Source organism: Condylostylus longicornis, unplaced genomic scaffold (genome assembly GCF_029603195.1).
Source record: "Condylostylus longicornis isolate FDR11 unplaced genomic scaffold, ASM2960319v2 ptg000013l, whole genome shotgun sequence".
In the NCBI taxonomy this organism is placed as follows: domain Eukaryota; kingdom Metazoa; phylum Arthropoda; class Insecta; order Diptera; family Dolichopodidae; genus Condylostylus; species Condylostylus longicornis.
This window is the reverse complement of record NW_026577982.1, coordinates 4,908,279-4,934,009: the sequence shown is the minus strand read 5'-3', so window position 1 is coordinate 4,934,009 and position 25,731 is coordinate 4,908,279. Positions and strand designations below refer to the sequence as shown.

Here is a 25,731-nt window from a genome sequence, read left to right as displayed (position 1 = left end):
ATACTTCATAGACACAAACCTATATACATGTGCATATAATTTTAAAATATAAGTAAGTACACGACAAATTTAATATCTGATTTAATTAAGGTTAGTTACAATTAATTTTAAGGTTATTGAAGAAAAAAAAAATTTATACAGGCATATGTTGAGAGTTGAGACCATAATATTAATTAAATGTTAAATTGTAGTTGAAATTATTGAAAATTTAAAATTATGTTCGAATTATTTTATACTCGTAATTTAACTAATATTTAACAAGTTTTTTTTAATGGCTTTGTTAGTGTGATAAATCAATTATTATTAAAAAAAAAAACTTGTACTTTCAATATTTCAAAAACAAATTGTCGTTTATAATGTTTTCTGAATACAAAAAAAATATATTTGAATATTGAATGAATTATTTTATGGAATAAATATTGTGAATTGAAAATAAATTTACAATATGAAAACAATGCAGAAATGCCAATTTGCAATTTCCAAGTGAGTAATCGAAATTTATTGTAATCAGATTTGGTTTCCTATATAATATATATAATTTATCCAGCAAATAAAGCTTTAAACTTCTTTCAACCTGTTTGTTTTACAATAAGGACAATTCAAGAATTTACTTTTTATCATTTTCTTGCGAAAGCGATTCTGCCTTAACCGCACTGGTAATTAATCCTTTTGATTTCAAATAGGATTCAAAATAATACTTGCACATCGGCACAGTGCCTTAATAAATCAAATATAACTGCCATGCAACTTACTATTATCAATATTTTAATACATGATCGGCTCCTTTAAATAGTTACATTTTTACTCTTCAATATTATGTTAAAACACTCGATCGACTAATTTAGAAAAAACGCACACATTCTGTCCTTGAAATATTTTCTAAAAGCATTTATATTACCGAGTTATTTCATAAGTGTTTACACGAACTATAAAATAAAAAATTTTTAAATTTAAATTCCTTAACTTTTATTATTTTTCAAAGTAAGCGAAATTGTTGCATAATTTCTTTACTTTTATATTATAACAATTAAATTACCGTTCTTTTATAAAAAATTTTTACTTGTTTCTTTATCTTCTCAAATACAATCTATTGTTCAACTTGTTTTAAGGCGAGTTCACATACATTTGTTTTCATTCTTTTCATTATTTTTAAATCTTTTGTAAATTTAAATTTCATTTGTTATTATTATGGGTTTTTTTTTGCATTCTTGTAACAAAATTATTTCAAAGTCTAATAACAAAAGATGAAAAATTTATCAGTCGCTACAAATTACAATATGATTGTAAAGTACATAAAAAAAAAATCGGAGAACATAATTAAATTTCTTATATAAGTAAAGTATAAAAAAAAAAATTTCATATTCGATTATGACATAAAATTTTACTATGCAATTGTGAGGTTTTGTTTAAAATATTGAATATCTAGCTCATATTATGAGAAAAATGTAATTTGAATTATGTAATTTTAAATTGTGAATTATTGAAATTGTGAATTATTAGATTTAAAACTTTCTTAAAACTTGTGCATTTCTTAACCTAAAAATTAAAAAAGGAAATTCAAGAATAAGTTAAAAAACCATAGACAACTTCTCTATTATATTGAGATCGAAACCTATATAACAAAATATTGTTATTTTTCAAAAAAAGTTAGTTATTAAAAAAAAAAATTATTCTATTGTACATGAATTGTAAATCGTTACTTAAACTTAAACCCCTTGGAATACCAAACAAAATATTTAATTAATGTTCTTATATTCTGAGCTTTGATGTCAAACACAAATTTATTAAAAACACTGAAATTTAAATTGAGAAAAATAAATTATACAAATATTTTAATTTCTTCTTTTAAAATTTAATAATGTTTGTAGTTTACCTTCAGACAAGTATCAGAAATTTTAATCCTAGAATAATTAATCAAATGTTCTAAAATGTTAATATAGAAAATGCGTTGTGAATTTTAAGGTTTAGTTCCAAAATATTTTATAATGAACTTTTCATAATAACAAGCTATTCAGATATTTCATAATAAAATATAGTTAATTATTACAATCATTTAAAGTGTAAACACTTAATTTATACAAGTAAAAATCAAATTTCAATTATTATAATTGATGGAGTTTTTTTTAAATTTACTGTAGTAGATTTGTTACTTTTACAAATTATAATTTTATATAATTTTATTATAATTAAAGATAACCTTCATAATTTAGTTAAAAATTATTTCTAAAAATCAAAATTTTTAAATTTTGTAATCAAATTAACTCGCTTCTTTATAGTTACGATATGTGATTATTGATTAATAATCTGGTGTGCAAACAACATACATAATTTTTAAATAAAATTTATCTCTTTAGTTTATTATGAAACTGGTGTTTATAAATATTTCTGTTGGGTATTCAAAATAAAATAATAAAATTTACCAACATTTTTAATTGGTAATTAATTATAATAAAGGTTTATTTTAATTTTTCTAATAAAATAATAATTAAAAATGACATCAAAAAATATTTGTTTAAAATTACGTAAAATCGAACTGATTACATGCGGGAATATGCTCACATATATTGAATTTATTACAATACAAAGATGATCCAACAAAAAAGATATTCTTCAGAATATAAAAAAAGCTCAAAATAAGGTGCATTACGAAGCATCATGGTGCATTATGGTGCATTATTCTAAATTCCTCTAAAAATGTTATCTTCCATGACCTCAATAATGTTATTTATTGAAATATTTTTTATTGATATTTTTTTCAAACTCGAATATATTCAAATAGTTCTTTAATTTTTAATTTACAATGTGATTAAATTTTTCGCATACGACAGTAAATTTTATACTTATATAAGAGCTTGAACGTAAAAGCATAATTTATTTTTGAATATAACTGAGGTCCGAAATAATATTAATACAATAACATGGATTTTCTGAATTTCGACTGACTTGTAGACACACATAGTTGATATAGTTGTCTTCAAAAAATTTTTTGATGGTGCAAAAAAATTCCCTCTTAAACGAAGCCCAACATCAATTGGATTACCACATACCAACGTCAACTTGATTTTTGGGATATTTAACAATACAATTTCAATTGCAGATTATTCTCCAATTTTCGGGAATGTTGTGTACTTACAAGCGAAAATTGATTCTTATCGTATATTCATATATTTATTAAGTATAAGAGATGTTGAGGTTTTCAGTTTTATCGTATTTTTAATCGACTTTAGCAAAACATTGCAAGAAATAAAAAGATTCGTTTTGAAATTAAAATATTTGTGTAAACTGAATGGGTTTAGAAAACAATAATTTACCAAATTTTGATTCAGAAGGCGTAAAAGACCCATCATATTTTACTAAATTTTGACAAATAGAATTTAAGAATTTGTTTACTAAACGACAATTGAAAATTAAAAATGAATTTTCAATTGTTTCTCACTGCTAAACTTTTGAGATCGAAATCTATACTGAATTACGAATAACCATAATAAAGTAAATAATGTCTTAGTAATAAATTTCCTAAACTGATAAATATAATGACTATATATTTTGACTATCTTGATTCTTAAATCTTTTTATCAATTGTATAAAATTTTCAAAATTAATGAAGATTTTTAAAATTAATTAAAAAATAGCAAATACTCGTATAATTGCTGTATTGATATGATCTCTTATTTTGGTTTTTACATTTTTAGAATAAATTTCCATTTTCATCGAATTTTCATCATAAAATTTTAAAAAATTTATTCGACCTTCGAAGGCAAATATATTAAAATACATAAAAATATCATAAAAAATTTTTCATTTGAGGACAAAATAAATAATTTTTTTTTCAATATTTAAAGAATAAAATAAGCTTTATTGTTTTAGAAAAAGAAACGGTCTTTCAAATGCATTTTAGTCTGTTTGAACTGTCTGAAAATGCTTTCAGCAATAACAAAAATGAAATTTTTAAAAAAAAATACGGGATAATATAAAATGAAATTTTATTACAATGCTTCAAGGTTGGAAAGTGTTGTTCTTGCGAGTTTTATCTATTGTGATGATTTTTGCACCTTCCAGAATTTCTTAAGTTAATTTCCTAAAACTGTGCTTTTAAATATTCGGAATTAACTGTAAATCTACGATATCTTTAATTTTGAAAATTAAAAATTTATTCTAGCAATGGCTCCAAAATGTTTATTTATTGTTAAGACTATTTAAAATTTGATGTTAACAAAAGTGCGTATAGATAGCATGGGAATTTTGAAAACTGACAAAATAAGCAATTATTGGCGCAAGGAATTTGCACAGTTCTAGCGAATCATTTGCGAGGTCTTCTTCTAAAATAATAAAAACGAATTTCTTACAGTAAATTTAATCTTTAATTTTACTACTGAGGTAGGAGTACCTTATTAATCGTAAAATTAAATTAACATATAATATTATTACCATTTAAGTACCAACATTCATTCCAAAAACTTTCACACCAAAATTCTGATGATATCACGATGATTTTAAAATTTTTTTAATATTTTAATTTTTACAATTTTTTTTCCATAAAATTAATTTTTATATTTTTTTTTTTTTTTCAGTTTAATTTAATGAATGCTGAAGCTGCTGTATCAGCCGGTTGTGGGTTAATATTTGCATTAGCTTTACATTTTTTAATAAGCATTATATCGGTTTATCAATCAGCGATTAAATTATGCTCAAGGTAAGTTCGCAATATATTTTTCACTTTTTTTCTTTTTTTGTGTGTAAATTTATAAATTTTGTTTAATAATTGTAAAAAAAAAAAAACCACACACGTACACTATTAGGTAGGTGCTTAATTTCATTCCTAATAAAAATCTTAATGACACTTGAAAATTCTTCCAACTTAAAGATTTTAAATATTTTAGTGTTCATTTAGTTGAAAAACGTGAGTTACGTAATTTACGAAATTCTTATAAGTAATATTATTGAAAATAGTGGTATTTTATCGTATAATAAACATTTATGAGTGTAGGAACATAAGCGTCCTAATATTTTTAATATTGAATATATTACATAATAGCTGCGTAACTAACAGCTGTAGCTGTAAATATTACATAAACTGATTAGAAAAATTTTTGTGTTTCATAACATTTTTACATAAAAACTTTGTAATTTTAACCCTAACACACAAATTTTAGAAATAAGTTCTCTTGCAAAATAAAATCTTCAAAAAATTTTTCACTGAAATATTTTAAAAATGGAGAATATTGAATATTGTTAAGCAAACTGTAAGGCCTTAATAGAACGCCCTAAAAAAAACTTACAGTTTTGTGATAAGGATCTTAAAATTTCAATTAAACTTTTTTTAATACTGTATAACATAGCTTAAAGAAATAGAGTGTGTATCCTGTTTTCGATAGTTTTGTAAAATATGGCAAATAACTGTTTAAGATTCAATGAATTAAAGGAGAATATTGGAAAATGAAACGAATTAGAGAGTAATGTTAGCATTAGAATATTTTTAAAAAGCAATCATTACAATTTCACTTCTATGTTTTATAAATTCATACACAAGTTTATAATGTGAACTTTACTTAAATTAACTAAATGTCTGCATTTTTACAAATTAAAATCCAAATCATTATTTTGGTATAATTTACTCTAAGGCCGCTTACAATACGAATCTTTGTCGTATATATTTGAATATTTATTACAAACATACCTACAAATTTCAAATAATTTTAAAATTAGAATGAGAATAAATTCCATAGAAATAATAAATCAATTTCTTATGTTAATTTTATATAAAAACAAAAATGTTATATGCAAAATATGTGAAATACACGAGTAGGTATATGCAAAAGAATACCTATATTAATAAAGCGTGTATGCAATTCTGACTTTTTCACTCCCATCGCTAGAATGTACATATATGTACATAATAATACAGCGGCAACTTTTCATTAGCATTGACATGAAATGCAATTATCTTGAACAATTTGAATACTTTTATTTTTTAAAATTTAAATCTTTCTACTACTTGTATGAGAAGTCTACAGAAAATAAATCACGATTTTTAATTTTACTCTCAATTCAAATTGGTTGATTTTAATCTAAATATGACATTTAATGAAGTGAACACTTAAAAACAATAATCTGTCAAAATATTTTAATCATTCAAAATATGAAAATATACTCATATTTTCACATAAGTACATACATGTGTGTTTTTTTGTGTATTAATAATTCATATTTTAGAATTCAATTGAGTAAAATATTTGTTATTCAAAATTAACAAATAAACAGTTATATTCAATTTATTTACCATTTTATTTATTTGCAACTACTTAAAATTTTAAAGCTCAGAAAGAACTTAAAGATTGACAATTTAATTTAAATTTAAATTGATATTTAGATCGATTCAAAACAAAAAACATTCAGTTTTGTGATAAATCTGCAAAATTTACTCAAATGTTGATTATAAATTGTGCATAGGCTAAAACATGTAATTTGATCGAAATTTTTAATGTCTTTCGCAGCCATAGATATAGTCACTAGACAACTTATTTAAATAAAAGAATAACTCGCGTGCTAAAATAATTATTAGATCTCTTCAATCTAGAATGAAAATAATTTTTAGGTCCGTTTAATCTTGAACTTCTATATTATACTATACACAAACAAATTCTAAAAATTTTATTACAAATCTTTAAACCAATTTCCACCTTTAATATAAATCTTTCATCTACACCAAACTATACATATGTGTTCCACGACAGTTCTCTTCGTACGTATGCATAACAATTCATAATCTATATATCGTATACCTTTATTACATTCAATAGAACCGAAAATTATTCAAAGTACAATATTATACAAATATAAAAATTTTAACTTTAGATACTATTAAAAAATCTTGTGACAAATTGTTATTTTTATATTCAAAAATGCGTTATAAAAATTGCATTTAATTTATGCAATAATAAATTTTTTTCTAAAATGTGCTATACATACTTTAAAATTGATACACTTACCTGTATATATATACATTCAAGTTACAAAATATCACGGCTTTTAAAAGATCACTTTATCGCTTTATTGCTCGATTAAATTTTTTTCATTATAAATTTTACAAGAAAAACACAGGTAAGGTTTATAAGATTAAAATCCAAATAATTGTCTTGTGTAGTAGGCATGTACATATGTATATGTATATGTTTGTGCATTATTTTATAGTTCATATAATACAAATCTCATAAAAGAATGCAATTCAATAGTACCTATCGAATATGAATCCGAATCGTGATTACTTTTAATAAGTATATGACACAATTTTGATATTTTTAAAGCAAATATGCACTATTCTCTTATATACACACGTACGTACATATGTATGTATATGAGATTACACTAGAAAATTCATTCAAGATTAATTTACATTTTAATAATTTATTCTATGAACAAAAAATTTTATGCAAAATCAAATTTAATTAAAGGTGAAAAAAATGCATGCTATTGCATAAAGTATTTAAAGCAAAAAACAGAAAACACTAAAATTGATTAATAGCTGTAAATATAGTTTATGTTGGAATATAAATAATTTATGGCGTCTTTTGGTAGGTACATACATATGTATGTATGTGAATTTTACACTCATGTATATATATGTATGTAAGGTTTATGTTAATTTGAAGATTAATGGAATGGTAACGTTTATGAAAAATGTTGATATTTCTGATTTCTTGAATAGATCGGCCAAAAATGTACAATTGCAATTACAATTCAAAATTTGCAATTCTGATGATGATTGTAATTCAAAATTTTATGGAATTCAGTATAAGTTTTGAGTAACTGTAATATAAAAACATTTGAACATACATTTGAAGGTAATTTAAAAGGAAAATTCTTACTAAAAAGTCAAGTACCTCTTGAACAATTCTAAAGTATTCGTTTATTTAAAGTCAATAATGCTGGTATTCATTTGCTAATTAATATTTTTATTAGTTGATTTTAGGAATTAATTTATGATATTATTTAATTTAAAACTCTGAGTGAACAATTTAGCATTAAACTTAACTTACAGTACAATTAAACTGAATCATATTTGACATTCATTATATTCACAATATTACAAAAAAAAATTACGCATGCAGTGCCGCTTGCGGTAGCTACATAATCTTTTTTTATCTAAATATTACATCGCTTCAAAGCTATGCGGTCGTATCTCACAAAATGATGAAAATAGGACAAAACTTAAAAATCAAGTCGAAAAAGGCAATCAAATGTGTATAAGTAATTAGAAACAATGTATGCGAAAAAAAAACTGCGAAAAAGTTGTTTCCTTATTTTTCTTCCACAGGGGTATATTGATGCAGAGAAAAACTATGAAACTATTTTTGTCATTTTGAAATATACTGCAGTATAAATTAACTAGTAAAGTTTCCATCTATTATAAAAACTGTAAATTCTTAAAAATAATAAATTATTTTTTTTTTTTAATTCTTGAACAGAATTTTTTTTAAATTGATCTTAGTTAATGCATAACCATAACCACAGTTCCAATTTGTAAAAAATAATAAAAAAAATACAAGCACGCCCTTCTACATTCTTGTTCTTTTTTCTAATGTTTTTAATTAAATTATAGTTTGTATAACAGCACAATAAAAAAAATAGATTAAACCAGGAAATGTTTTTTAAATTTTAGAATATTTAAACTTTAAATTCCATTCTAATTAAATAAATATTGGCATTTATATAATCCACATACAAAGAAATATTACTTACAAATTATTTTAAAGAAAATTAAAGCTTTTTAAATTTATTATTAGCCTACTCCATATTTAATCAGGTATAAAAGAATGCTCTAATTAAATACTGTGCTAATATGACTATGCAGTCACGTCAATTCACAATATTGTTATATTATACGTGTACAAGTATGTATACTTTAAATACAATTCCATAATAAATCTCCTATATGTGGTGTAAAATTGTTCAGTTTATAATAATTTAAGGTATTAATTATTTTTGTTTTATTTTTATAATTAATTCAAAAATTATTAAAGTATAGAAGAAAAAATAGACAACATAAAATTAAAGATTTAAGAAAAATCCAGGAAGACATTTTATTATATTTGAATTGAAATTTAAATGGAGGAAATATTTGTACTTTTCAGCAACAAAATATTATGTTTTCTTGTCAATGATAAGTTCACAGGCAGTGAAATTATTATTCACAAGAATAATTCATTGTGAATTTTCATTTGTACTCAAGAAAATAATTAACGTAAGATCAGAGTAAAATTAAAAAGACTTGAAAACTGATTGCAGTTCATTTTATGAACTTAGATCAATCAATTGAAGTAACTACATCAAGTTTACTACAATATTATGCATTTACAAATAAATCGAAGTTATTAGCTACTTTACGGAATTTTCTTTTCTTAAAAGGGACGTTCCTCTGCCATAGTAGCATTTATCCTTTATGATAAACGAATATTTAATTATACGTAAGACCATTTAAGTTGAAAACAGAAGAAGAGCGATTTTCCTATGTGAAATGTCAGAATTCATATATGCAAAATACACATATTTAAATTGGACTGCCCAGTATCAACCGAAATTACCACCGGCCGCCAATAATTGATCAATACATTATAGATCAAATTTTAATTTAATAATAGTCTAAATTTTTTATTTTAAAAATAAATATTATTATGAAACTAGAATCTGTTAAAAACTGAATTTATTGCAAAAGCTTAAACTAGTGTCTAAACTGATCTATTATACCTATAAAATATTTTTAAGTAAAAACATAAAAAAAACATACATACTGTATTTACTAGCTCTAATACACCATTAAACAGTTAGTTAGTAAAACTCTTAACAATGCAAAAAAAACATGTTATTTACTCAATATGGCGTCATAAATCAATTAAATATTCAATAAAGGTAAAACTAAAGAAATAGTAGTTAACAATATTATAATGGTTAGTTTCAAAAAATATTTTAAAGCAAAAACCACAACTATTCCACCATAGTGCATAGATGTAGTTTAGAAAAAACAATACACATAAAAACTAAAATATTGGTTGGTGGTAACTTTCAAATTAGGTTTTATTCAAAATTATTAGTATAAAGTTATCGGGTCACAAACCAACATGCAAACATTATGTGTACGTAATTATTAAGCAGTTGTGTATTTTATGGATTACTATTTAAATGATTATTTTAATGAATCAAAATTTTAATTTGTAATAAACTTTAAATTAGTACCTACTAAAATTGCTTTGTATTTATGTTAGTATATAGCCTAAAATTTATGTTACAGCCGTACTTTGATTTCAGACAAGTATAACACATGTTAAAAATTATAATATTATAGTTAAACAATCATATGCAGAATTTTAAAATGGGGTTTTGTTTAGTAAACCATTATAAAAATATCGAACTTATATTTTGGAATAAATAGCTTTACGATTCCTTCATATTTTTCCTTGCTTTTAAAGAGCTCATAATATTCCTAACAAGAATTAGTTACATAAGAAAGTCTTTAAGAGAAAACAGCATAAAAGCGATTTTCCGTGACGAAATGTGAGAATTTATATGGAATACATGAGTTTTAATGGCGAATTTCAGTAAAATAACCTTGGTTCCTATTTTACCGATGGCGGTTGTTTATCTATTTCAATATGTGTCTGACGTTATATGTAGAATACTATTTTGCCGTTCCGCTGTTTTTGGTTAACAACGCAAATCATGCGCCGTTGCCGTTCACCGCTTTAGGAATGTTTTTACAATTACGCGTTTTTATTGCAAAAGATAAGATTATGACAAATAAATGTCAAATGTTGGATGCATAAATTTGCAAATTAGTTCTTAATTCTATGTAAAAAATTCTTTATATAACAGTGTTCCATTTTAAATCAGTTTAAAACTGAATCAAAAATTTCCATTATATGTATATATATATATATATATATATAATATAAAAATGACAATGCTCTTGAATAAATCGAATTTGATATTCCAAATATGTATAACATTCAAGTTGTTAATTATAATTTCAATTCAACATAGTTAAAATATTCAAACTATGTAACCCAAAGGTTTCCACATAAACTTTAAAATTACATAAACAACTACAGATAAAATTTAGCAACTTGTTAATTTATCAACAAAACTTAGAATCAAATTTTACTTCAAAAAATGAAGTAAAAAAATGGTGGGAATATTTGAATTTTTTTGTTTTCTTTTGATGTTTTAATCATTGAATATTAATTGCTTTTAGCACTTTTTTTCTTAATATTTCAAAATATCGTAAGCCATTAATTTCGATTTCAATACATAAAAGAACAAAAAAATAAAAACACACCACTTAACAAACCAAACCATTGCAATTTAAAGTAAAAATCTGTGTGCATACTTTATAATTTTTTATGGTCAATATTTTTAATTTGTATTTGGCTTTGAATAATTTTTGTTTTTAGAAAAAAACTGACCTTTCTATTTATGAGTTTACCAATTAATTTAATCTGAAAACAAAAACAAAAACTTATTATTAAAATTATAGAGGTTTTTCTTTTGTTTTTTGTATTGGATTTTATTTTTTGATTACAAAATTTTGTAAATAAGTACACAAACAAATAGTAAACAAGAAGAGAATTACAATTTAGGTGGAAACGTACGTTTATGCTCTTAGGGCAAAATCTTGACAATTGACAAAATTTTCAATTAAAATTTTTAAGGTTATGTTGTTTTTTTAAGAAACAAAACAAAAATCACTAGAAATGAAAATTCATAAATTTAGAGTAAATATTGATAAATGAAAACAAAAAATTCAAGAATAAGTAAAATGACATTGTAAGGTTAATAATAAAAATAGCTATTTATAATATTTTTGTTTAAATAATTAAAATTTATTTAATTATATACCGATTATAATTATACTTTTCAACAGTATTTCAAAACAGAAAAACAAGAAAAAATAAATTGATTGGAATGTAATAAGAAACTTTTGGCGGGACTTGAATATTTTTGATATTGATAAGAAAAAATTTAGACATTGGTTTCATAACGCGTTCCATTTGGAATTTGAATAATTTAATATTTTTACGGAGTAAGTATAAACTTGAGTGAATTTAAAATTCACATATAATATTGGTCTTAATTACATAATACCAAATTATACAAAAATATTTGTACGTATACAAATGTGTGTGTTTACAGTTGTTTCATATAATTTAAAATTGCAGTTTAGAAAGAAATGCACATGATGTTTAGAAAGAATTGCACTTGATGTTTAGAAAGAATTGCAAGTAGCAAATAAATTTGATCATAAAACAATGATACAAAGCCAAATTATTTCGAAGTGTTTGAACCCCAATTTGCTTCAGCTTAATAAAACCCTGCAAGAGTAACAAAATTTTCAAGTAAATTTTGTGAAAATAAAAACTAAATGAAAAAGGAAAGGCCGAACTCTCAACTTTGCATTTATTCTTTTACACCTATTTATTATATATGTATATGTATATTTTTATAATTTATATATTTCTATAACACCCAAAGGAATTTAACTTAAAATTATTGTAGAAAGGAACTTATGAACATCAATAATTGCTAGTGAAGTTTGTTTGATAAGAGGACGTAGATGGACGTTAACAATTAAAAAATGTATTAAATTTTAAATCAAATTAGATTAACTGCGGAAACCTTCTCAAAAAAGTATGCAAATTTTCCCCGACGTACAAATGCGTGTAGTACACACAAATATTACGTAAATCCATAATGTGAGGTCAATTTAGATTACAATTGGACTCCAAGCGTGGCATACTATTTTTTTTGCACGTAGCTATTATAACTTTCTGATTTGATATTTTGATTTGAATAATATTTATATCCGAACTAATAACAAAAGAATTGCAATACTTTTACTATATACTTTTCAAATTATTATAATTTGTATGGAGAAAAACAATATTTATTTACAGATGTATGTACGTATATTCCGTGATTAAATTTAAACCTATCAGTTTAATAGATAAACCATAAATAATTTTTTTTTATGATTTAAATAATCCATTATTTTTATTATAACTTCGCTCTATAATAAATTTTTGCACGTACAATAACTAATAATAAAAAATGCTATATGAATAACAATATTACACGCTCTGATTTTTAACTTCTTGCACTGTTAGACTCTTTAATATTATTAAAAAAAGTATTTATTATTTTAATTATTTTTAAATTTCAATAAAGATTACAATAGATCTTGAATAGTTACTTTCAATACCATTCCAATTTTATTTAATTTAATATTGTTTTCAATAAATTTAAAAATTTCTTAATCAATAAAATTAAATTATGCATTAAATGTATTCTTTAATTAAAAATATTTGTGTTTTTTTTTTTTATAATAGCTTAATTAAGTGCAATGCGAATTGTTCACTGTTTATGAAGAAATACAAGAAATTAAAGTTCAGGTATCAATTGTAACTTCTCAATTTGTATTTTTTGTGCCCTATAATACCCATTAATATCCATAAAACTATTATGTAGGTCATAAACTTATTAAGATATAAAAAAATTGTTGTATTTATAATAACAAATTCACTTTTTAAAATTTATATATAAAAAAAAACTTACCGCATATTTTATTGAGTAGAAACAAAACGGTAATTAAAATTTAACTATTAAAAAATTGGGTAAAAATAGTAAATATAAAAAATATGTAGGTAGTGTTGGCAATAAAAAAAAAAACTACAAAAACTGTAACAAGTAAATTAAAGTACGTACCTACTTTTGAAAAACAACAGGTAATTTTGTATGCACCCAGAGCATTGTATTTTTTTTTTGGTCATACACCAACAATGTAATTTATTTTGCACCAAAAATGAAGTACCAAGATAATTTTTTTTACATTTTTTTTTATTCACTTTCAACAGGTGTTTAAAATTCAGTTTTGTTTTTGTTAATTTATTTTATTTTTTCTTCTAAATAAAGTGTTGACTTTATTTTTATTACTAAGTCTTAACTTGTAAATAATTTGTAAAACACTATAGGTTTCCCTCGCATCTACATGCGTATGTAGATGTGATAATACGGTTATCCGATTGTTTTGTGATTTTACACAAAAAAAATGAGATTTTTTTTTTACTTTATATTCTTGTATTTTGGTAATTCTAGTGGTATTACCAAAAATATGTAGCTATGAAATACTGCAGTTTTCAGTACAAAAATCAATTGATCACCAAAATTTTTTTTTCACTGTTTAAAGTACAATTTACATGGTTAGTAAATTTCTAGATTAGAAATCAGTTTTTCTCAACACATTCCATTTTGAGATAAAGTAGGATCAAACCAATGGCTCGTAAAGTAGAGCTTTTCTCTTCAACAAGTGAAAATACTAAGATGTTACACATTGTAACTCAGGATTATGTAAATTCCTTTCATTCCTAACTCAACATATTGCAAACCGTTTCGGAAATATAAGAAGCCGAAAATTCGAATTTTACCAATTTCGGAGGGCAACAACTTGAGAAGGGATGGAGGTAGAAAAAAATTTTTTTTTAAAATGACATTTTTAGGACTTTGAGGAAATTTTTTTTTTTTCTGCGGAGCTAAGTTTCTAAAGTAAAGATTTATTCATGTATAAAATTAAAGGTTTTTGTCTTGCAGGGTGCAGAAGTTTTGTAAACAGACACTCGAACGGACACGGATAGAGCAAAACTAATATGCACATTTTTTCAATTTTTTTTTGGACCTTACTTGTAGACAAACAAAACTTTAACCAAATTCATCTACAAATATTTATTTTTATTGAACAATTTTAAAATTTCATTACATAGTGAAAAATTTGAATATTCTGACTTAAAAAGTGCAAAATAATATGGTATTAATATTCAATTCATTATATAATTTGAAATTGCTAAATCGTTTAGATAGGGTACTAAAATTTTCAAGTCAAGGATATTTTGTGAGGATTTTCCCATTTTTGCAATATTATTTAAAACAATTGCTGTCAAAAATTTTACTCTTTACTCATGTATTATTCAAAAGACGCTCACAGAGGCTAGAATAATTTAATTTATTTTTATAAGTGTTTAATATTTTCAATAATTTTTTTCAAAAAATTTTAATACCATTTGAAATGTAACAGAAAATTTATGTATATACATATGTATGGATGTCATTGATCGTGTATGTTAATTTGGTGTTCGATTCAAATAACGAGCTAAAAATATAAATTTCATACATTCACTTTATGTAAATATTTTTACTTTAAAATATAAAAGTCTTTGCAAAATCATTCAAGTTTGTCGTACAAGCGAATACTTCTACCTTTATTTGTACATTGTACACATCCATACTTGCTTTTGAAATATTTTAATGTTTTCAACTTTTGACATTTAATTGATTGATTTATTAATAAGAGAAAAAAAATGTTTTTTCTTTAACTTGAATACCGTTATAATCTTTTTAAATACCTTAATGTCATTAAAGTAAATAAAATAAGGTAATGAGAATTCAATTAATACACCTGTCTTATAACTATGTTAAAGGTACATGAATAATAATTTTAATACATAAGTGTGTATTTTATTTTGTATATACACATGCATTTACGTACTTTGATGTAACAATAAATAAATTGAGGTTAAATAGAAAATTTTTATACGTATTGAAAACTGAAAAATGAGATTTTTAAAAGTATGTGAAGAATTTTTTTTTAATTCTCTTTTCGTCTTCGTTTATTTATGATTTTCGAATGATTATTGTTTTAAAATATTAGGCTTAAATAACTTGTAAGCTTATACGAGTACCAATATATGTATGTATGTATATAAATATAGGTATACCTACCTATAAATATAAACAGTTGTAATGTATAGGGTATATTAACATGTAGGATACCCTGACATCCCAAAATGCGGTATTAACATAGTACTATCCAAATAGATCCAAATCATAAAACATGAGTTTTAATTTTGCAATAGCAAAGCAAACAGCGTAGCGAAAAAACCGAAACTACAATGCTAAATTTTTATTAACTACTTTATCGTTTTGCGCTACTTTATTTGAAATATACAACTGCAAACTAAGATTATCAAACATGTTTTCTGCAAATACCGAATTTACAGATTTCATAGAATGAATTTTTGTTCTAGACTTTATTTAAAACCTTTATTTCTAAAGGTATGGGATACAAACGCACACTGCATTACTGAAAGCATTCGAATTCGAACACCCTGTATTCGTACAACACATGAAATATGTACATATATTATTTAATAATAAAATTTTTTTTCTAATGATGCGACGATAATGAATTTTTAAGATGAAATGAAAATTATGATTTGCGCAATGATTTGAATTAATTTGAAGGTGAATTTTTGTTTTTTTTTTTTCACCATTTTATTTCTTTGATCTCTCTTAAAAATTCTCATGACACTATTTACGTTACGACAATATGGGAAGTAAAAAATTTCGATTATGTTATTATTTTGAATAGATACTGAATGATTTTAACATTAAATAAAAGAATATTTTTTTTTGTATTTTGTAATTTAAAATAAATTTTAATTCAATAACAGAATGTTAAGTTCAAAATTTACATGTCATTGTCGTTACACAAAATACAAAGAAAAAAAATTTGAAAAGTAAATATTTGAAGTTTACACCTATTAAAACATCTATTCATGTATATAGGTATGTTTCATACAATTATACTTATTAATTTCATTGAACTAAAACAAAAACATTTAATTTTGATGGACTCAAAGAAAATATTTTCTTCCTAAAACTTTAAACAAGGAAGGGTAAAATTATGATTTGATGAGTGTAAAGCAACGAATTGCAATCATACTTGATCGAACCCGAATTATACTTCATCAAAACGAAATCATACTTCATCAAACGGCTATACCACCATTTCAACTTATAACTAAATTTAGCACTATGTTTTATTATTAATTCTATACATTTATGTTATATTGCCACGTGGTGAAAAAAAATCGGCATATTTGCATAAAAATCAAAAATTTAAATTAAAAATTTGAAAAAAATTTTCATATAAAATCGAAAGTTAATTAAATAATCAATTATTAATCATTAGAATTAATTAAAACAATTCAGAAAATTAATTTTGACTTTTATTATGACTTTTTTCTTGTTTTAGATAAATGAATTATTTTACGTTATAATTTATACAAAATTAATATTATAAATAAAAATATTCATAAATGCTTAAAAGAAACAAAAAGAAGAGAAAACTGCTATAACCACATTCAATTTCAGAAATATTTATAAAAGTGAAAAAATTATTATTTGTGTTATAACCAAAGAATTGAGCTATATTGGAGGAGTTATTATAGTTGGCCTCTTAAAAAGTTATTATTAGTTTTTAACTTTTTATAGTGCATACAGTGCATAGATAGCAAACACAATATGGAAGGCAATTTACTCAAAGTTAAACTATAATTAAAAGACATATCAATAAAAGAACATAAAATTAAGTAAATCCCGTAATATCAGCCCGTAATTCGCATTAGTACTATTATATGTGAAAAACTACCTTAAATAATAAACTAACGTAACTTAATGGGAGGTTTGATCTGCGCCTGTTCATAAATTGTATTAAACGTCTAATTTTTTTTTGTTCTTTTTTTGTAGTACGATAAAGTAAGGACGTACAAAAAATTATTGATTTCGAATTAAAATTAAAAATCCATAATTAAATTTACAAAATTTAAATATCGTAATATTTGAACTTCACGTATTTACATTTTTTATCAGACAAAATCTGATAAGAAATGAGAAAAACGCTCTTAAGTAAATTATACATCCGAAACTGATAATGATATTTTAAAAATTCTCACCTAGTGTCGCATGAAATATAGGTAGCGTTAACGCATAAATTGTTTGACGCTGTACGTTTTTTAATATGGAATGAGTGCAGACGCAATATTTTTACATTATGTTTTATTATAAAAAATTATATCGCGTATATTATTTTAACTTTTTTTTGTATTCGGATCAAAATATTTGCATTTCGTTTTCTCTGTTTTTTATTTTTTTTTTTTTTATTAGACTCCTAAAAATGGAAAGTGGGTAAGTAGGAGGCATTATATTTGTTATTATCATCATTACTTACTACTATTATTTTTTTTTTTTAGTTTTTTTTTATTATTATTATTCATTAACCATTATTTTTATAAGTAAATATATGATGATGAATTGAAATGTTCGTATATAGCAGACACCAAGAGTTTTTAGGTTAAAGAAATCAAAAATTATTTTATTTTTTTTTGTTGTTTTAATTTTTTTATTATTATTATACTTTATAGGTAGGACCACCGATTATTGATGATAAAAACGATCGAAAGTGAGGTGTGAGTATATGATGAAGAACTATTAAATTCATAAATTGGACATATAACACACACGGTGTCTTGTTTTATCTATCTTTGCATATAAATATTCAAATTGTGTGCGCGAGTGCCTGTGATATACATAGATCGCATACTTATATACTTAGGCATAAAAAATTTTTTTGAGAAAGTTCTTTTTCTTACAAATTGATTTTCATTTTTTAAAATATGCAAATATTTTTATTCCTAATTTAGTTTTTTTGAATTTTAAAATAAATTTTTTAAAAATACTTTAATTATTTTTTTTTTTTTAGAGGAAAGCAAAATTTGCGCATTATTTAAATTAAGTGAAAACCTTCTTAAAGAAATTTTTGAAAATTTAGGTGAATAATAATGAGTACATGCAGCTTTAAAATTTATATTTTTTGATGATTATATGGAGGAATTAAAAAAATTTTTAATACTATTAAGATGAAAATTCTTGAAAAATAAAAAATTACATTGTCATTTATAAAAATTACATTTGAAATTAATGATGAAATTTGAATTTACATAATTTATTTTAATTGAATTTTGAATATATTTTTTTAGTTACTCTCATCAACTAATACAAAATTATGGGATCATCTCACCGTACTTGAATTTTTATTTAATAATTCTGGTTAATATAATGCTTGTAGTAGGCCACTCAGCCAATAGATCAGTCAAAAGCTTACAATAGTTACCTAATTCGAATATTCGCTTTAAATTAGATTAGAATTGAGTATTTTACGCTATTTATCTTTATTAAATTAAGCTAGAAAAATATAAATGTGCATTTTACTAACAACTTTTATATTAAAAAATTTTCAACAGTGCAATTTAATTAAAATAAATCAATCTTATTAACAGTAACATGAGGCAGTAGAAATATTTCAGGAACTCTCGTGTTTTTAAATCTCGTAAAGTATAATTTCATATCAGAAGTTACATTTTTCTTAATAGACTTCTTTCATTTATTTATTTAAAAATTATCCAGTAAACAAAATTTTTAATTGAAATTTTTATTATTTTCTTACCTTTTACAATAAGAATACGACAATTTTCTTTAGTAATAGCATTAATGTAAATTTTTGGTTTAGGTCTGACTAAAAATTTCAACAACATTCCAATTAATATTAATCAGGAAATGTGAATTGAATTTTAAAACTAGAATAATAAATTAATTATACACTTTGTCTTATGTCATTTAAGACTTTTGAAATGTTTTTAAAGACTTTGGCATAAGAAAGGCAATCTGCGATTAAATTTCTAAGCTATTAAAACATACAAATTCTGTATATCTGTTAACCAAAATTAGAATATTGGTGTTTCATCAAGATTCTATTGTCATTAAATCTTTGGTACGGAATAAAGTGCTTCGTCAAAAATTATGCATAAACTATATAGAATGCGATATTTCACCTAAGTTAATTTTTGTAACATAGAGGCTTGGGTGAATTTTTGAACTAAAAATGATTGTTTTTTGAACTTTTGTATCTATGAACTGATAAGGAAACAATAACAGCTGTTTCTGATCTTCATCCTCTTATTGATCTTTTTTCTAATGAATTTCTAATCCTTTTTCTATTTAGAATTAGTAAATGATTAAAGTTATTTAATCGCATCTTAAAAATTGATTGTTTTATGTATATACTATTTCGAGTTTCTCATACTGGAGGTATGCGGATATTAGCTTTTAAAATATTACTTAACATTTTGCATATGTAGGTACATATGTAGGTGCAGTTCTAAATGTTATTTATCAAATTATATAATAAACTGATACCATTCTTCTGAAATGAAGCTCATATTATTTTCCTTATTAATCAGTTTGTACCTACGTAATTTCATATTTTCAAAATATGGTAACCACATTCATTCGTAATCATATTGTAAATATGCAAGTAAAAATTAAATTAAAAATACATAATATATACTTGATAGTTTTCAACACTAATGCAAATTTCATTGCACCATAGATAACAAGTCATACATACAGTACGTATAGACTTTAAATTTAAAGGAGCATTTAAATAAACGATAAGAAATTAAAAAAAATAATCATAAAGAAAATAAATAATGAATAAGAAAGCAAAAACAAAAATGAAAATAAAAATTTTACAATGAAAAAAAGTAGTTCAAATTACAATCAAATAAGCGTGCGTATTTGAAAAATAATAGAAACGAAATTCCATTATCAAGTTTAAATTCTAGAGTAACTTCTACTTATTGTTATATTATTTATGTAATCAGGTCATTTAAATGGCCATTTAAACTATATGGTTGAGGTTTTTTTTCAAATTGCCTTTTTGTTATTCTTGTGTGTTTGATATATGAAATAGCTATAATAACAAAAAATTAAATGAATTTGAATGATAAAAATTAATGGAAAATTTTCACTAAGAATCTTACACCTACACCATGACAATGAACACATATGATAATTAAATATTGAATAATATTCAGTAAATATTAAATCACAGAAAAGACAGAGACCAAATCAAATAAATCCGAGAAGATAATCTAATCTTAAAAAATCAAAATATTATTAAACTATTATAGTAATGCAATAGTATATTCCACATAAGGCACGTACAGAAAATATTTTTCATCTTAAACAGAAAAATAATATATTAAAAAATGATGCAGGTGTACAATATCATTAGTTCTTTAAAAATTTCGAAATTTAATATTCAATTATAAAAAATTTGAATATTTTTCTTCAATTTAAACATGTTTTATAAGAATCTAAAAAAAAAATTAATATTTGTAGAATGTTTAAATAGCCAGTTAACCTTAACATTATGAATAGAAAATCTCAATACATAATTAAAATTTTAATTAAAACTAAATTTTTTTTGTTGTAAGTTACTAGTAATAAGTTTCTAATTTTGAGCCGTAACAAGATTCACTTTCTTAAGTTATTTATTTTAAATTAAATTTGATTTGACCAAACAAATTTACTGAAAACAAATATAGTGTTATACAAATTAATAAATTAATAAATAATAAACAAATTTTTTAGTTAATCTAAATTTGATAGTAGAATTAATATCAGTAAATTTTGTAAGCTATTAGAATATTTTATCGATAAGAACTAAAAATTGATTCTTAAGAATTTATTATAAGTAATAATAATAAATATATGTATTTATTTTAAAATATTTTAAATGAAGTTAATTTCCGAAATAATTTTGTAATGCTATGAATAATATAAATCAATTAATTATTACAAATTTTTGATAAGTTTCGGAAAGTATTTAGTTTATTAAAAATTGTGTTTTTCAAAAATGTATAACTATTGGTCTGTATGTCATATATATAAATACTTATAACTGATAACAATATTGATATTACTCTATTATCAAATATAACACCTATAATGTAGGTGTAAAGCAATTTGCAGTTAAATATCTATATAAATACGTATATATATTTACATGTTAATTTAATTAGCATATGTAGATCAATAGGACTTTTGAGGATAAGATAAAAATAATTTTTTTTTTATAAAAATCTAATTAAAGATTAATTTTGAAAATTAGTTTAAATTATTTATAAAGACGTTATTTAATAATTAAGGAGCAACATATTGCTAGTGTAAAAAAAGGCAAAATGTTTATTAAAAAACCTACTTAAAAAAAAAAAAAAATTTACGAAAAAATTGATCGACAAAAATTCCCCGAAAATATATTTTATGGGTTTTCATTTAATGCTCGTACAAACAACTCGTAAAATGTGAATTGCAAAAATTTTATATGTTTATTTGTCATACGATATTAAAAATTAACAAAATTGCAAAAACAAAAAAAAAATAATATTTCAATTTAGAATTTTGTTCAAATAAGTTTCAAATGTTTTTTTTTCTAAAAATTTTTATTTGAATTTTCGTTTTATTCAATTTTTATTTTGTTTCTTTCATTTTACTTTTTTCTAAAATCTAGACATGGTATTATAATTTTTTTGTATCAATTATTATTATTAATATTATTGTTATTGATTATTTTATTTTATCTAGCTAAAAATTTAAACGTTTAATTTTTATAAAATTAATTTTATTCTCAATTAATTTTATAATGTTTAAAAATCTGAATTCATTTATTATCGTTTGCTTGCTTTTCTTTCATTTAGATTAGAATATTTATTTTTTTTTTGTTATTTTTTTTTTTTACTTTAATGAACATTTTGTTAAATATTTATTCTAAAGCTATAATTAATTTATATATCATTATAAATATAAATATATTCAATATATATACATATATATACATAATTTATTGTGCTTAAATCATATATTTCATTATATTAAGTTTTTCAAACATATTTCTAAAAAAGAAACATAGCTAAATTCGTCTTAAATTGAAAATTGTTAAATAAATTGGAAAAAAAAACTTAAAGAACATAAATATGTATAATAATTAATTAAGCCTAGCTTTTTCAAATATGTTCTGCATATGTTATATTTTTAAATACATAATTATTTTCAAATTAAATCTATAATTAATTAACTGGAATTATTTGCGTTATTATCAGCATTAAAGTTATTTTTATCATTTGTAACTGCAGTTATTGATTTTTCGACATTAAATTCAACATCATCAATATCACAGTTGCTTTCATTTATATCAAGATCACTCGGAATTTCAGTATTTATTTCCTGTAATTTCTTATTAATATCGTTTAAAGCCTCACTTTCGTTTATATTAATTTTATTTTCTTTTTCAGTTTCGCTATCTTTTATTTCGGTTTCATTGTCATTATCATCGTTTTCTTCATCATTTTCTTCATCGGCACCCTCACTTCCTGTAGATCCATTCTCTTTAACTTCTTCAGCTAAAGCAGCTGCAAATGAAGCCTCTTTAAGCTTACGTTCAGCTTCCTCTGCAGCAGCAATTTGTTCTTTACGCTTACGTTCGGCATCTTCTCGGCATTTTCGTTCCCAATCTAAATATTCTCTATAATACTGGTAAACTGGTATAACTAAAACTGATATATCATCAACTGTTGCAGCTGCTTTACTATCTGCTAAACGCCAATGTCCCGAATTGTTAATTCTACCTCGTGATTTAGCTACTAATTCTTGAGCAACCATTGTATAACGATGTTTTTCTGTTGGATATTTTGATAAAGTATTAAATACAGTCATACTAACAGATTCTGTATCTGCAACGTCCCATAATCCATCTGTCGCCATAATTAAAATGCCATAATCACCATCTTGATTATTGTCATCCATAATTGATATGACTTTTGATAAATCTCTATAAATGACATCGGGATGTGGCGATAGGAATGGTTTAATTGGTAGCCCACTACCAAGAGCTCTTAAATCATGATCACCAAAACCACGTGTAACGCCAATTGTACCAAGTAATCTTGAACGCTTTCCTTCACCAGTAACAATTGGCATTTTTAAATCTTCATGAGTTAAAGTCTTGTAAGCCCAACCTTTCATTGTTCCTTGGCGATAAAGTATCCGTTGACCTAAATCTTTTACAACAGGCCGTTTGGCATACTCCATTGCTACATATTCGCCACCCATTAATACTGGATTTAATTTTGCTGTAGACATTAAACGAGGTCTTTCTGTATCTGGTGTATGATCATATGAAAATGGAATTGGAAATATATGCATATGTTTTTTATCTTGGCTGAAAAAAATATGAAATTTATAGATTATTATTTTAATGTGAGAAAGAAAATGATTTACTGTTTTGAAATTGGTTCACTTTCTCCGTTACTTGTTTCACCGTTTTGCTTTTCCTCATCACCCATGCCACAGTTCATTTGATGTGTTCTCAATACTTCACTTGAAATTCTTTGACATAAAACAGCTCTACTATCACCGGCGTTTGCAACAAACATTTTACCATATATAAATAATGCAACTAATGCTGTACATCCACCAGCATTTCGATATTTTGATCTATCTTCAGCTAATAATGCATCCATATCAACAAATGCACTTTCTAAAGCACCAATTATTAGTTCATCCTTTGTAACTGTTCTCTGAAAATTAATAGGATGTGGAAAATCTGGCTTTCTTTGTAATATTTCTTGTCTTGGCATTAACATATCTATGATGTCAACCAATTTTTCATGCAATATATGATGAAATTGATTTGCAGCTGCTAATGCTGCACCATAACCTGCATGACCATCAAAAATTCCGAAATATATGTATGGTAAATCAGGATGTTCTTTTAATGGATGACTTAATACTTGTCGACAAAATTGAGCTTGATCTTCATTCCATTCACTCTTACCAGAATTTACACATTCAGCATAACCCGTATTCCATGGTAAAACGCTGATATCACGGGGCACAATAATTGGTCTTACGTTATGATCTGCTGATGCCTTTAATTCATCTAACGTAAGAAGTTGTAAAAAGGATGGACGTGAATATGAAAATTTATCAGGAAGATGACGGTTTGAAGGACGGCCACTATTATTACCAGAAATTGAATATGGTGGTTGGGGATGTAAAATTGGAGGTGAAACCGGTCCCACTAATTGTGGTAAACCAGACATATAACGATTACGGAATTTTCCAAACATTTTCGAATTTGTTCTTAATTTAAATCAAAAACCAAAACCGATATTCAGTTTTTTCTCTTATCTAAGTTTTACTAGCGCGTTATTACTATAAATAAATATTTTCATTAAATTAAATGTTGTGAATGTAGATATGTGAAAAAAGTTTACACTTAATTTGCCACACTTTATTGATTGAAAATATAAAATTATGATTCATCTTTGTTGGAAAAGTAAAAGTTATAATAATACATTTATTTTCTTTTTTATTTATAAATTTTTAAATTTAGTTTTTTAGCCACGTAAACATTTCAAATTACTGCATTATTTTTCTTTTAAACAAAAAAAAATCTAATTTAATTTAGAATTTTTTGATTCCTTACTTAGTTAAACAAACATCAATATTTCTGCGGTCATCAAACTTTACTATCGTTATGTTAAAAACCTACAAAAAAAAATAGCAGTGTTAGTGTGAAATGAAGAAATCCGAGTTGATTTCTCAAATCAAAGAAATTCCAATTCACTTGATAGGTACACTGTTTTCCGTAATGTTTTTGTGTTTAAATCGATAAAATTTTTTTTTTGAAAAACTCGAATAATATGTTGAAGTAAATGCAATCAAGTTATAAAATTTGGTAATTTTATTTTTATTTTATTGATATACGATTATAAAAATATTAATTTTATTTTTTATTATTAAAAAATTTAGTTTTAATGTACACTTGTTTTTCTACACAACTTTTTTCCAAGAAAGCAAAATAAAAAGTGACAGCAAACGTCACATTCAAGCAAATCTTTTTAAAAGAAAAGCTTTAACGTGCTTTTATATAAGAAATGTCAAAAATGT

At 23.6% G+C, this 25,731-nt stretch overlaps 2 protein-coding genes across 2 annotated transcripts in view; one reads left to right on the top strand and one right to left on the bottom strand.

Annotated features, from left to right (window-relative positions):
* The window catches only part of LOC129605481 (uncharacterized), a 32,830-nt gene that overhangs the window by 3,834 nt on the left and 3,265 nt on the right, over window positions 1–25,731 (top strand). The window contains exon 2 of the mRNA XM_055515264.1: window positions 4,572–4,693. Within this exon, the coding sequence (XP_055371239.1) occupies window positions 4,572–4,693 (122 nt within the window). The remainder of the gene's footprint in view (window positions 1–4,571; window positions 4,694–25,731) is intronic.
* LOC129605480 (protein phosphatase 1J) lies at window positions 22,649–25,623 on the bottom strand. The gene is made up of 2 exons (XM_055515263.1): window positions 24,058–25,623; window positions 22,649–23,998 (listed from the first exon to the last, which is right to left on the bottom strand). Exons 1-2 carry the CDS (start codon window positions 24,906–24,908, stop codon window positions 22,852–22,854), a joined length of 1,998 nt encoding a protein of 665 aa, XP_055371238.1. The 5' UTR covers window positions 24,909–25,623; the 3' UTR covers window positions 22,649–22,851.

Coding starts and splice junctions, on each gene's coding strand:
- LOC129605480 (XM_055515263.1), bottom strand. CDS start 24,908: ATGTTTGGAAAATTCCGTAATCGTTATATGTCTGGTTTACCACAATTA. Junction 23,999..24,057: donor AGTGAACCAATTTCAAAACA/GTAAATCATTTT, acceptor TATTTTTTTCAG/CCAAGATAAAAAACATATGC.